The 14,414-nt window shown below is 39.0% G+C and overlaps 1 protein-coding gene across 1 annotated transcript; it reads right to left on the minus strand.

Annotated features, from left to right (window-relative positions):
- Positions 1-1,377: 1,377 nt before the first annotated feature.
- Positions 1,378-11,407, minus strand: LOC139724237 (uncharacterized). The gene is made up of 7 exons (XM_071635381.1): positions 11,381-11,407; positions 7,408-7,633; positions 5,631-5,773; positions 4,966-5,082; positions 3,529-3,792; positions 2,434-2,645; positions 1,378-1,713 (listed from the first exon to the last, which is right to left on the minus strand). The coding sequence occupies exons 2-7, from the start codon at positions 7,596-7,598 to the stop codon at positions 1,378-1,380; spliced, it is 1,263 nt and encodes a 420-aa protein (XP_071491482.1). The 5' UTR covers positions 7,599-7,633; positions 11,381-11,407.
- Positions 11,408-14,414: the final 3,007 nt, after the last annotated feature.

Below are 14,414 nucleotides of genomic sequence, written 5' to 3' on the forward strand. Positions count from 1 at the left end.
GAAAATAATCATATCTTTTTGAATAAGGTGAGAAAACTCTATTGCATAGACTTTGTACACAAAATCACATTTTTGAGCCATTTTCGGTCTGACAAGCATGTATAAAAGGTCGTGCAGCGTCGTAACGGTATGTCTGATTTTCGCGAAAATGGTGTCAAAAGATGTGCGAGACTTGAAAGTAAAAAGTCAGTGAGCAGTGCGGTTAAAAAAATTCGCGCGGCAGAATGGTCGTGGACAATGTCAAGGGGGGGGGGGGGGGGGTGATTCAACCCCCCCCCCCCCAGCCCTTTTAGGGTTAATAGCTTGGAACAATTTAGATAATGTTTCACATGTAAGAAATGGGCAAACTTTGTTAAAAATCTGCCTTTCTACAGATTCTGCAAAAATATACCCATGTGCTAGGGTATCTTGTGTAACAAGAAGAAATGATTTAAATCAATGTGTAACACATCGCAAGACTAAGGCATAAAATCATCAATAATTTCTTCAATGGATATTGTGGATGCTTCATTACATGGATCATTTCCCAAATATCAAATTCAATGTTACACATTTATGATCTTAGTTGAGGCAAATGTACTTTTTACAATTTCACTAAACTTTTCATTACGTTTTAAATGCTTCTGATAAGTGACCCCATTTCACTTTAGGAATCCTTTCATTTCTCAAATATTTACTTTGAAAAATCACCTGAGCTTGCAAATAAAGATATTATGTCCAAGGCTGCTGGAGGTTCTTTCCAGGTCAGATGATTACTCATTTGTAAGTCTAATTAAAACTTTGAAGGTGAAAAAAAATCAAAACAAAATCCAAAACTTTACTGAACTTTACTTCAGCTTTTCACGAGCATAAAGATATTGACTATATCAACTTATGAAAATGCTAATGATACGTAATATCAGTAATCTTTCCTGAGTGACTGATAGCATTATCATACACTCCCCAATCAAATTCCCTTCATTAAAAAGAATAAAAAAACCTTCCATATTTACATTTCCACATGAAATAAGATAAGCTTTGTTTATCCCTGCACAGGGTCAAAATATGCAGACAATCATGTGAAACTGTAATTCACCTAAATTGCACTTTGGAAAATGTATACCAGTTCATTCAAGCAGCACTTTAACAATTATGTCCCACTGGAATACTCTCCTCAATCGCCATCAACAAATCCTTGCAACAGCCAAGATTTTCACGTCTACCTTTCAATACCGTTGTCTCTGATTGTCACGATTTCCACATTTCCATACCACATTAGTGTGAGCCAGACTCACACTAGTACTGGGGCGTGAATACGAACACCACAGTATTGAGCATATGATGCTCATCTTACTCTGAATTTTCTTGCATCGGATCGCTGCCTAGAAAAATGTGAAGTTACACATCTACGTCCAGAACTTTGATGACCACGTCTCGCAGCTTGTAATACTCCTCTTTGTAGTTGTACACGTGGGCGCTGATGCGGGCAAACAGTTGACTGCCCTCGTTGGTGACCGCCACCCCGGCGCCAGCTTGGGCAAGGTCATAAATCAGGTTGTAATTGCCGTTCTCACATCGATACTTGGCCAGCTTGGGCGTGTCCGGCAGGACGATGAGGAGCATGTTTGGCGCCCTCAGTGACTCCTCCTGTAGGATCACTTTCGTCTTCCATGCTGAAGCTAGCATGTCCGCCGCCCACGTCACAAGTTCAGTGTTGTAGGTACTTATGCGCTCCTGTATTTTCATTTTTTTTTTTCAATGTCACAGAGACAGAAGAGAGAGATGAGAGCTCATCAAACAACATGACACTGATTCTAACTGACAGGAATGACCAAAATTTCTGTAAGATGTGGAGACATAATTTTAAATGTTAAAAAAAGGAACCTTTGATAATCTATGCAGATACCAGGACAACTGTAAAATATCTAGAATGTTCAAAATGTATGCTTTACTTATTTCAGCATGGCATTTTGTTTTACCTGCAATAATCATCGGGGTTTCTCTTTAATTCTGATAAACTATAGATATATCACTTGCGTATCAAATCAAAAAATGATCTGATTTTGTTTTAAATCTCCTTTTGTGCAGATTATCCCTCTACCAAAAATACTGATATAGGTTACAGGATAGTATCATAGTATTGTAAATGTCGATATTTTGGAGCAATTATTTAATTTCATCTTATTTTTTGTTGTTGAACTGATTGGCCTGTGGGTGGCTCAAAAACATATGCAGGTTCTCGAATATGCACTGTGCATTATTGCTTTAATACTCCTATGTTTTCTTCCAATTAACAGAAAAGATCACGAAGATATTTTCACAGGATATAGAATTAGCGCTAGCCAAAGGTAGCGTGAAATAATGGTATGTAAAAAATAATGTACCGCAAATATTTCCAGATTGAAAGAAGCCAATTGTTAATCTATTTCTATCAGGTTAAAAATGAACACCTACCAGACCCCCAAGGGATTTGTGGAATGCCACAGCAGTAGCTGCTGTATAGTACGGTGTGTTGTCCCGAGTCCCGATGTAATGGAAGCGCTCAAGGAGTTCCTCTGCGAAGGTAGAGTGTGAGGAAATGGCCGTGCGTATCCAGGACTGGTGCTTTGGGTGGACGTAGAACAAGGCACAGCCACGGGCGGCAAACAACCACTTGTGAAGATTACCTTTATAGAAAGAGATAGCAGAACATGTAGTCTTTGTCATCATCACTCTCTCCAATTTGCATACATGGTTGCCACTAAAATCACCAATGGAGTCTTTTCGGGGAAAACACCTGAATCATGTTTAGGTATGATGTAGACGAAACGTAAACTATTCTGCTCATGCGATTTCACTCAATTCATTCAAGCCAATACATACATGGTGTGGACTCTGACCTTAACCAGTTGAGGACGAGCGCCGAGCATACTCGGGCAGGTGTCTATGGGAAATGCGTGTCGTAGCATATATAAAAATCAATTAAAATTGAAGAGCTTATATTGAGTAGGTATTAGAGTGCTTACTGGCCATACAACCCCTGTTGCTCTGTAATTGCGCGGAGTTGGAGATGCAAGGTACTAGGCTTACCCCTCATGGCTAGCATGCTAGCATATGAGCAACTAAGCAACAGCCAAATAAAAGAGTCTGGACTCCCATAGAAGTTCAAAAATCTGCCCTGTAAAAATGTTACTTGAGCATATAGAGCACATGCGCCAAGTGAAGTCCGCCATTTCTAAGTGGGTAACATGTGTGGCTTCTTGTGATCACAGATATTACTGTATATGCCGAATATTTCGTGAGGTTTTTATTTTCACGAATAGCAGCTATTCGCGAAATTAAAGACACGCAAAAATATTGACTCTGATCCCGATATGAATGTGACTCACATGTATACATTGCTCCATTCAGTACAGGACTCCACGATCGCGAATTTAACCACTCGCATAATTGTCGGGAAGTCTTGATTCGCGAAAATTTAGACTTGCTAAATATATGGCGTATACAGTACTCTATAGTTTGGCTTCTATAGGCAGCGAGCAAATCTCTCTGATTAGAATGCACTCATACCAAAGTAGAAGTCGGCTTCGATCTCCTCCAGATTGAGGGGGATTTGCCCAGGGCAGTGGGCGCCGTCCACGACCGACAGTGCCCCGTGACGACGAGAGAGGGCGATCAGCTCCTTGAGAGGCATCCTGATTGCTGATGCACTGGTGATGTGATCCAGCATGGCCAGCTTGATTCGGGGATTTTCTTCTAGCGCCCTCGTGTGGCGGCCAATGATCTCCTCTGATGTTGTCTCAAAGGGTATCTCAATTTTTACAACACTGACCCCTAAAAAAGAAAAAATACCAAACCACAAACAACCAGCATTGAGAGTCAAGGTAAGATGAATAACCATATGCCATGAAAGCACTTATATATCTCTTAGCTCTCTCTCTCTATCATGCATAATCATATTTAAATGGTCCCCAGCCCCTAAAACTGCTAATTTTGACTGCTAGAGCTAATGTTCAAGAGAACCACACACTTCACATTCAGTTTGGTTATTGACAAGTTTTATGAAAAAAAAAAAATCAACAAACATAAATTGGCATGGTGCTGATCACACATACTGTAAAACATGATATATTCGCGGCATGAAATTTTCGCGAATTGGAGCTGACAGCCTTTTTCATGGCATGAAATTTTCGCGAAGTGCCACTGGCATTCAATACATATACTGTAGTGTAAACAAGAACTTTCGCGTGCATTTTAATTTCGCGAATCTTGGCGCTCGCGAAATTCACGAAATTAAAGTGCACGCGAAAATTCCTCGTTTTACAGTACATGACAACTGAACTCTATCAATAACTTTTCTTTCATTGACTACATGTCATTCCTTCTGTAAACCTATCATGTGTATACAAATAGCATTTACTGAAATAGAAATGCCTTTGCAAAAGCAAGGAGGGGGATATTCACAATAATAGCACACATTTTGTAATGTTTTCTACTGTAAAATTTCATACATACTCAGTACCTTCGAATACGTCCAAACACCCTCGGCTATTACCTCGGGTGTGTAAGACTGTTCCATAAGGTACCTTGTACGGGTAATTTCTGTCCTAACTTATGCCCCCATTCCACAGAGATCTTTCCTCATCGCTCACTCTTCGGAAGCTTTGTTTCCAGCCCCCTATCGAAGTATATCTGATCACAGCCTGATGAATCCGACTTGTTTTGGTTGACTTTCGGGTCAGTGTTAGACATGTCGTGTGTGATCCACATCGGATGATCTTGCCTCATCACATTACCCCGGCGTGTCTGACACTGACCTGATGGACGACTAACACAAGTCGAATTCATCAGACTGCCGCCCGACACACTTCGGTGGGTGGTCTGAAGCAACAAACTTTCCTTCCGATGAGTGACCGATGAGAAAAAAATCTCTGTGGAATGGGGCATTATGAATACATTTCCATCATTCTCAATTGCACAGTGACATATAATTTCTTCTACATGTACCTGGCTGCAGATCGATGATCATATTTACAGCTTTCAGGACAGCTCCATATGTGTGGCTTGACACCAAGATTTGGTCACCAGCTTGGAACTTGAAAGACTTGATGATGCAGTTAGTGGCTGCACGGGTGGAAAAAGAAAAAGAAAAAATGAAAATTGTTCGACTCTAAAGATTAACTCCACACCATGTGCAAAGTAATTTTCATGAATAGTACAGAGTAAAATGAAACAAACCAACAAGCAAATTTTCATCAGATCGGACATGAACTACATAAGTAATGGATATCTTAGGAAAAACAAGAAGAATATTATTTATAATCATATTTGGAAGCTACAGTGTAGCAATGACATCACTATCACCAAATTTGATTTGAGTAACATGTACGACATTGGTCAATCTCACTATTGATTGGAGACATAGATTCCACTCATTTCAGGTGACTGCATGGCTGCACAGCCATACCTACATGAACAGTGTACAAGACACCACATCCTTTCACTTGGTGCCATTTTATGGGGAAAAAGAATGTTTTTGTTACTAGTCCAGTTTTACTCAGAATTCGAACTGTGCCCTGCCCTTCACCATTGGGGTAGCTTTCCCTAAAAAATAAATAAATGGTAGCCTCTATTGCAATGTCTATAGGATAATCGCTGCCGGGTATCCTTACCTGTTGTGACGTTTTCGACAAGCACTAGGTTCTCCGGTTTGGCGCCGACAAATTCTGCCACACATTCCGCGGCCTCCTTATATCTGCGAAGTCTGCTAAAGCGATACCATTCCTCCGGATTGGCCTCACGCTCTCTCATCAATCTGTACAAATGAGTGACATAAACAATAATCCCCTAAAAGAATAAGAAAGGAGTACCCCCCCCCCCCCAAATACACAGCATACCTACTGAGAAAACAGGATCACAGTGGTACAGCAAACCTGGATACAATGGAATCAATGATAGTACTGTCCTCACACTTTGACACACGCAATGTCATTACATCCCCATTAGTAGTGGAGAAATTCTGCAATTAATTGAAAAATTACTGCATAGTCTAAAGTGCTAGAGCACAAATGTTGTTACTTTTGACAAACACTGAGCATGATCTGTCAATTTCAGACCAGTAAATGATATGAACTACAGGTATAATGATTCGTAGATTCTCAAATTACAAGCCATGCTTGCTTTAGCTTGCATACATGACTTCTTGGCAAACTCAGCATCATTTACTAAAACATAAAAGACAAAGGTTGATATTGTACAAACAATATAAAGCATCTACAAGTGAAAGTGCTTTACATTGCAATAGTCATCAGAATAAAATTTGCAGCTCATGCAAACTGGATTTACTAATACTGGGCAAATTCTTTAAGGATGGGTTGTTTTATGTTTCAGCACTCAATCTCTGCACTCGAATGAAGCACCACAGTCAATTGTTTATGCGGCACATGCCATGTCTAAAGGCAGAGGCAGTCACTATGTACTTGTGTTTCTAAGCTGGGACACTAGAAAGTTTTGTTAAATCATCATTAAGGAGGTAAATGCAACATGATACCTTAAAATTTCAAGTGACAGAGGTTTAGATAGTGTGTGTGTGTGTGTGTGTGTGTGTATGCATTTAGTTTGTTGCTGTTTTTCAGAAGGTGACCATTTTCTATCTACTATGCATTTGGCATGATTTTGCCCTTCAGCATACACTTCTTTCCTTTCTGTTGGATGTATTTCATCAACATCCTCTTCTCCCATCATTTTACTTTTTTATACCCTTGTGCCTCTCTACAGTATCCTGTCAATCCAGGTCATATCCTCTCAATCTTATACCCCTTTCATTATCCTGGTATATTGATAATCTGAGCTTTCTTCATCCCACAACCTTTCAACCAACATAATGTAATGCCATGCACGAACAGTCTTTACAACCACGAAAGTCACATGGTTCAAAGCCCTGTTTTGACAGACCTTTTTACACGACAACATACAGAGAACAAAATGCCATGCCTCGGGCAATAAACTGCAGGAGAGAGCAAGGGGTACCGTTTTAACAGACACACACCAAAAACCTTCCCCCTGTAGGCTGCCGGAACAACCAACTGGTTCATGCGCGAAGGGGATGTGGTTACAACCCAGGCACATGATTGGCGAGCAGTGTGCCATTCTGTTTGGACTACTGCGCATGTGTGTTGAGTGTATCAAAGGAATGTCACTGCAAGAGCGTTTTAACAGAAGAGTTGTACAAAAGGTAATGTAGAGGTAATTCTACCCTAGCTGGCTAGGGTATAGAATTCAGTTTAAGTTAGCATGACAACACGCAAGCAATATTTTACATGGACTGTTTTAACAGGCTGGGTAAAAAAATTAGCATTCTTGTTGCTATTTAGCAATTAAATGGATGAATCTAATTTGAGATTTCTCGAGGATTTTGATTTTACTCTTTGAAACCACAAAGCATGTTACCTTTGCTGAGCATCAAACACTTGTCTTGGCACTGCTCCGTATGAGCCGTTGTTGAGGTAAACGACAGAAGGGGCAAAGAGGAATTCCCGATCCTGTAGATCCTTGCCCAGGGCCGGTAGTGTCATCTCCTTTTCATGGGCATCTTTGGTCTCTGTTGCCATAGCAACAGGAAGCGTAGATGCTGCTGCCATTATCGTAGTGTGGTACTTCTGCAAGATTTCTTTTCCTACAGATGAGCAGACAGTATAGAGCAAGAGAAAATCCTCCATGAGACCATCTTTACGAGATCCTCTAGTATTATGACAATACACAATGGGCTAAACATTTCTATTCTAGAGCTAGGTAAAATGCCAGAGGTATTAGTCCATGGGCCAGGCCAGATGTTGGTACCACCTGAGGTGGCAAAACCTTTTTGGTGTCATTTTGTTTGTCGGGCATAGATACAGATTGTATGCTTGTCAAGCTATGATAGCATTTCCAAATGAGTAGCTTAGTCATAATAAATTTCATGCCACGAAAAAGGCTGTCAGCTCCAATTCGCGAAAATTTCATGCCGCAAATATATCTTGTTTTACAGTAGGTAAAAAGGAAAAATTTGACAGATGTCTATTGTGTCTATTGAGTCAAATATGACATTTATTTCAAGAATCTTATCCACTGATATTTTCAAGGTTTGTTTGTTTGTTTGTTTGTTTTTACAGCTGGCCTTGTTATCTGTGACATTTTACATCTTTGACTAGAGCATTACTATGTAAAGACCAAACCATCCATACTCCATTTTCTGAGACAACGCAATAAATGCCACAAAAATAGCAGTCTCATCTTTTAAATGCCTGCCCATTTACAACTCAGTCAATTACAAAATGCAAACACATGGCCTGATATCAGTCATGCATACTGTGTCATTGTTGATTCCAAAGTACTTGTGAAGAGTTCCTTTACTTGACGACAGCTGTACAGAGAACAATGGTATTGATGACAGTTTGACCCACATTCTATCACCTGTTTGCTCACATTTTCGTGAATGGAGTGCACAGTTCATGTGAAGTCACACATTGGAGTGAAAAGTGCACCTTTCACTACATTGATTTCTACATTCATTACCTCCGCCAAGGAAGGAGGAATTTAAGTGATCATCAGTGTTGGTTTGTCTGTTGCAAAATAACTCAAAAAGTTTTTGGACGCGGATTGAAATGAAACTTGCATGAAATGTCGATATTGACACAGGGAACACCTCATTCAATTTTGGTAGTGATCTGGGAATTTTTATGGATTTTTGAAGGATTTTTCATACCGGTATATTTGGCACATAAGGTCAACAAACTTGGAGTTCAAGCTGCACGTACTGGAGGTTTAGATACGCGCATTAAAGCGCGCACTCTGCCCAGGCAAGGCGCCTTGCAATGACGGAAACAAAAGGCTTTTATTTTGGGAAATTACATGCGTGTAAGGATGGAAAAATCTCTTTGGGTGGAAATGAGCTGTTGGCTTGGCGGAGGTCTGTGCTCTCCGAGTGCTTTTCTAGTTTTCTAAATTATGTATTGTGGTAGATCACATCTAACATTACAACTATAAAGGACTCCATTGGACATCAGTAAACCCAAAGTTTTAATTGTTGATCAACACAAATCTGCAAATGAACAGTGAATACCTCGACCTGGCTGTATTATACATTTGCCCACAGAGACGGATGTATGCATATAGATCGGTAGAAGTGGTTCTAGCAGTGCATCAATTACAAATGAAAGGTATTAGAGCTTCATAGTTTGTTCAGTTTTAGTAGAATGGGCAGCATTATAGATTTGATTTAGATTTATTTTGGTTTTCTTTCTTACATTATTATAACCATTACAAATTGCAAGAAACAGTTCTAAGAGAATTAACCTGGGGAGAGTTTAAAACTGGTCTATATCCACATAGTCAAAATGTTCATCACTTTTAAAGCGTTTTGTACATAGATTCTAGGTGATTTTTTGAAGCAAGAATCTAATCAATTATTCTCCCCCCCCCCCCCCCCCCTTGCCAATGTGATACCACTACTCCATCTGTGCCTGCAAAAACCAATGGCTGTTTTATCACTTTGGCCACCAGCAGAAAACACACACAAAGCCAAATGTGCCAGTACCGGTAGTACGGACATGTTGGGTAGTAACATGTTTACGGAACTGTAACATCACTTAACTTGTGCTAAACTACTGTCTCTAGCACAAGTTAATTCACAAAAATCTTCTCGTTCTATTATACTATCAGTGTACTGGCTCCTGTATACTGTACCGGTAACAGTGTTTAGGCCTATTGGTTGGGGTATTCTGGGTAATGTTAGTAACTAAAATTTTACCTTTTTAGTTTAAAGATCTAATTGTTACATGTACAGGTCGCGCCTAAACCAGCAAACATGGATGGGCATTAAAGTGCTGCTGGAAAAAAAAAAAAAAATGTAGAAGAGTGGATCGTTTCACCAGACAATTTTTTTTTGTGGCTCTGAATTTCATACTGAGAGGATGAAATTTTGGCCAAAAATAGCATCAGTTTAAATATTCACAAATTCCTGAAAATTATGAATTCAGAAAAATTACACAAATTATAGTTTCAATATTTGGAAATAGAGTCTCTCCAAAAGTATAAGCCTCTCCAAAAAGTTGTCTTTTAGCGCGGTGAAAAATCACATTATAATTCATTCCGGACAGAATTTTCATACTGGAATAATCAATGTCTTTTGCATTAATAATCCTTGCATCAGAATCACAATTCACACCCACAATTCACCGCGTACACATGCCTTCTTATCGAGCGGACGTCAAAGGAAAAATCAGATGAGGCTCAAAATTTTGTACTTTTTAAATGTCTAACATGCACATTTTGAACTGTTCACGCGATAAAATCTTGTGATAGATCGTCATCTTCTTCTAAAATCTGAGGTGAAGTGTGAATTTCTTAATGGTTTTTTTTTTTTTTTTGTGTCCCTTATTTTTGCGATTTTGGTCCATACAAGTCCTACGATTGTACAAATGTCATTAGTAACCAGAAATGTGCACGTCCAGAATTACCATGCTGTCCAGTAGCGTCCAGTACCTGCCATAACTGGTAACGTTAGGTTAACTGATCAGTGTCGGTCAGTGTTCTTCAGATTCTTAATTCTGGTCATCAGCGCATCACGTCCAGACATCATTAAAATGGCATACTCGTGAAATAGGCCCCACCACTGCGTTTCCATACTAAACACTACGGCGGCTCGCCTATTTATACTCGTGAATTCAGCCCCACCGTGTGGCGTTCATCAGTAGGTAAGCACGGCGGTGGGGCTTCCTTCCACAGTATAAATACTCGTGAATGTGGCCCCACCAAGCGGCGTTTACGCGAAATTGATACAGCGGTGGGGCCGATTTCCACAGCATAGCATCTTTCGTCCTCCCTTTCTTCTTGGAAGGACTCCCTAATGTCCCTCGACTAATTTAACGGCCAATTTAACCATAAATACAACCCTACCTAACCCTAAACCCTAACCCTAGGACCTAAATTTTACCCTTGCTTGCTAACGCACGGGTGCACGCGCACTGCGGTGGGGCCTATTTCACGATTTTGCCATTAAAATTCTTTCTGACTGTCATTACAATCGGCTATCAGTCTCGTTGTGGGGAAGAGTCCCAGTGTTTATAGATCTAGGTCGGCATATACTATTACACTTAACCCGGGTTTAACTAGCTAACATTTGTAAACACAACTTGCCATGCTCTGTGTCCAGTGCTTCATTCACCCACCCACTCTCCCCGACGACGCAGGCTGCAAGCCGCCGCCGCCGCCGCCGCTGCCCGGGGCGTTACACTGTCTTGTGGAGAGAGGTAATGCTTCAGTTAGCTCAGCTTTTCATCGAACAAAACACTGCATCTTAAGTTGTCAAAGCAGTTGTCTCGTCGGCTCCCTCATTGTTATGGCTACTTGGCACACACTGCATGAACTAAAGATTATCACTTACCAAAATTGAATATGAGGATCTCGTACAGTCACAAGACCGCCAGTAGCTGCCAGTACCCTATCACATCCACAACGCAACATGAACAACACAAACCTATTAACCCCGCGCCGGCGCGGCGGCGCGGGACGCAGCTGTAAACGTACGACATTGTTGGGGTCGCTGCTGCGGTTAGAACCTAACTAGGCCAGCCGGATCGAAAACTCGGTTAGCTAGACCGCTTGCGGATCGTAGGCCTCCTACGGTACGTCAGCAGCTCCTCTCGTCTAATCCCCTGGGAGCTGTTTAAATAGATTTAAAAAATTCCAAAAAAATCATGGTACGGTACTAAGTATGTCACTGGTTTCCCTGTTCAAATCTATAAATCACCACTTCAAATTACCATCAATATTTACAGAATAATTCCATCGTTATTCATTTTGTCTTGTATTATCAATGGCTACACGAAAAAAAAGTTTCCAATATCTTCATTTTATTTAGAAAATTGAGCAAAATTGAAGACACACACAGCATACCATACTTTTTAGTCAATGTTGAATTTTTCGTGTCACACCTGCGCCACGGGGGCCCCATTTCATGAAAAGTTGCTATAATAATCGCAACCCGTCTTTTGCTGAAAGGGCAATCGTCTTAATTGGTAATGACAATTCTAGGAACCAAGCTTCCTGAATGGCTGATGCCACGGAAATTTGCTATTCCAGCAAGAGAGTTCCTATTTTAATAAGCCTTTATGAAATGGGGCCTGGCCAGAATAGAATACATTTTGTTTAAAAAATAATAATCATACGGTATTCTATTTTTATGTTTTTTTATATGGTCGAACAAACACTACACACATATGCCATTTGTAATGAATTATAAGATAAGCATGCACGTTTGCAGATGAGAAACATTGATATTATTCTTTGTATAAGATGAAATAATTACAGAATACCTGCATTGATTCATATGTATACGTAGTATGTGCATAGTTTATACACTTCCGAGAGGGTATACAAAGTAGAAAGTATTTGTGGTTGGAAAGATTTCTACACCTGATGGCATGATGGGTATTATGCTTCAACTATCAGCTTGATATGAGTTTAATCTACTGGAACTGTAGAAGTTTGAAATTATCCCCAGCATTTATTTGACATGCGACAATTAATATACTAATCAGTGTCAAGTTTCAGACTGAGAATTTACAATGGACTTGGGCATAAAATACACTAGTATATCACTCTTCTCCCCCATCTCTCTCTCTATTATATATATATATATATATATATATATATATATATATATATATATACATATATAGTCATATACATATATACACACACATAATAGCTAAAAGAGATAATTTGATAATTCTAAAGCGCTTTAAAACATGTTTGTATTAAGCACTACACACACACACACACACACACACACACACATATATAATATATATAGATATAAATTCACACAACTTTTGATGCACAGATAAGTCAAAAATTGTACTTATTCTATTCTGAAACTTTACGAAACTGTTATGAACCATGTATAGAGATATTCCAAACCTAAAAGCATGTGAATATAAAACATACTGAATTATCACTGAAACAAACGGAAAAAAAAGTAACACCAAACAAAACTTAAAAGTCTTAATATACAGGTACACATGACTTACATGAATATGGATTGAAACAAAACAAGAAAACACCTACAAGAGTCAGTGACACTTTAAAGGACAAGTTCACCTTCATAAACATAAGGATTGAGAAAATGCAACAATATTAGTAGAACACATCAGTGAAAGTTTGAGGAAAATTGGACAATCGATGCAAAAGTTATGAATTTTTTAAATTTTTGTGTTGGAACCGCTGGATGAGGAGACTACTACAGCTTGTGAGTCATATGCGTACAACAGTATAAAGAAAATATAAAAGAAAATTCAACATATTTTCACTTTTTTCGCATAATAAAAGAGCAATTGACTTGCCTCTTTCTAAAGGCAGGGGGAATAATATTACCCATAACATTTATCGGTAACGAGTCAGGGGAATGTGTACTTTTTTCAAAAGATGAAATTTTGTGAAATTCTCTTTATATTTTCCTTATATTGTTGTACGCATGTGACATCTAAGTTATTCATACACTGCAGTAGTCTTCTCATCCAGCGGGTACTGCACAAAAACTTCAAAAATTCATAACTTTTGAACGGATTGTCTGATTTTCCTCAAACTTTCAATGATGTGTTCTACTAATATTGCTACATTCTCTCAATCCTTATGTTTATGAAGGTGAACTTGTCCTTTAATGTGATACAAAATGCTTACTCAGACTCATTATACTAATACAGCACCACATCAAAATACTTAACATTTTTGGAAAATCAAAAATGATTGTTCAAAACTGTTTTGACACATATAGATTTCAGATGTTGCAGTCTTTGGCTTTGTATAATTTTCCAACGACCTGTGAATATCATAGTGTGTATAAATATGTATAACCACATAAAGTAGCACATATACATCTAGTTGTGATCGTATTGTTTCTTTTCAGAAATCTTGTCAGTGAGACTCTTTTCTTTCACTGTTCAATAATAGAACGATGCACACAACAAGAAGAGACGATGAAGTACAAACTTCATAATGCTGATGCATCGTTTCTCACTGTAGATACTGAGACTGGGCACCTTCTGTCATATTACATACAATTTGTATTAAGCTTTCAGATCATCACAAAACTTAATCAGAGTAGAAATTAGTCAGTTGGTTATCAAAATATGGGCAGCCATGATTAAGCCAGTAGATTGTGTGCTTCATAAACATTCAATAACTATTGAGTACACTTACAGACAAATCAAAGCAAATACATTTGCATGGCACAATGAGTGGAAGGTCACCACTACTCACAAACAAGTAGTAATTAGTTGTTGCTGTTTCTATTCTTAGAATCAACGAACAAGGTATTTCTTGATTCCCTCATTTTTCTTTGTGTTCAGAAAACAGAATGGTGAATTTCAGAAATCAAACAAGCTGGATAGAACAGAAACTTCATAATATTTGCTGTT

Source organism: Diadema antillarum, unplaced genomic scaffold (genome assembly GCF_040938485.1).
Source record: "Diadema antillarum isolate AM-2024a unplaced genomic scaffold, OU_Dant_1.0 scf00000208, whole genome shotgun sequence".
NCBI lineage: Eukaryota > Metazoa > Echinodermata > Echinoidea > Diadematoida > Diadematidae > Diadema > Diadema antillarum.

Excerpts from the sequence above, each read along its gene's own strand:
- LOC139724237 (XM_071635381.1), bottom strand. The coding sequence starts at position 7,598 with ATGGCAGCAGCATCTACGCTTCCTGTTGCTATGGCAACAGAGACCAAA. Across the intron at positions 5,774-7,407 it reads GTGTTTGATGCTCAGCAAAG|ATTGATGAGAGAGCGTGAGG; the intron begins GTAACATGCTTT and ends TCATTTGTACAG. Across the intron at positions 2,646-3,528 it reads CGAAGCCGACTTCTACTTTG|GTAATCTTCACAAGTGGTTG; the intron begins GTATGAGTGCAT and ends CTTTCTATAAAG.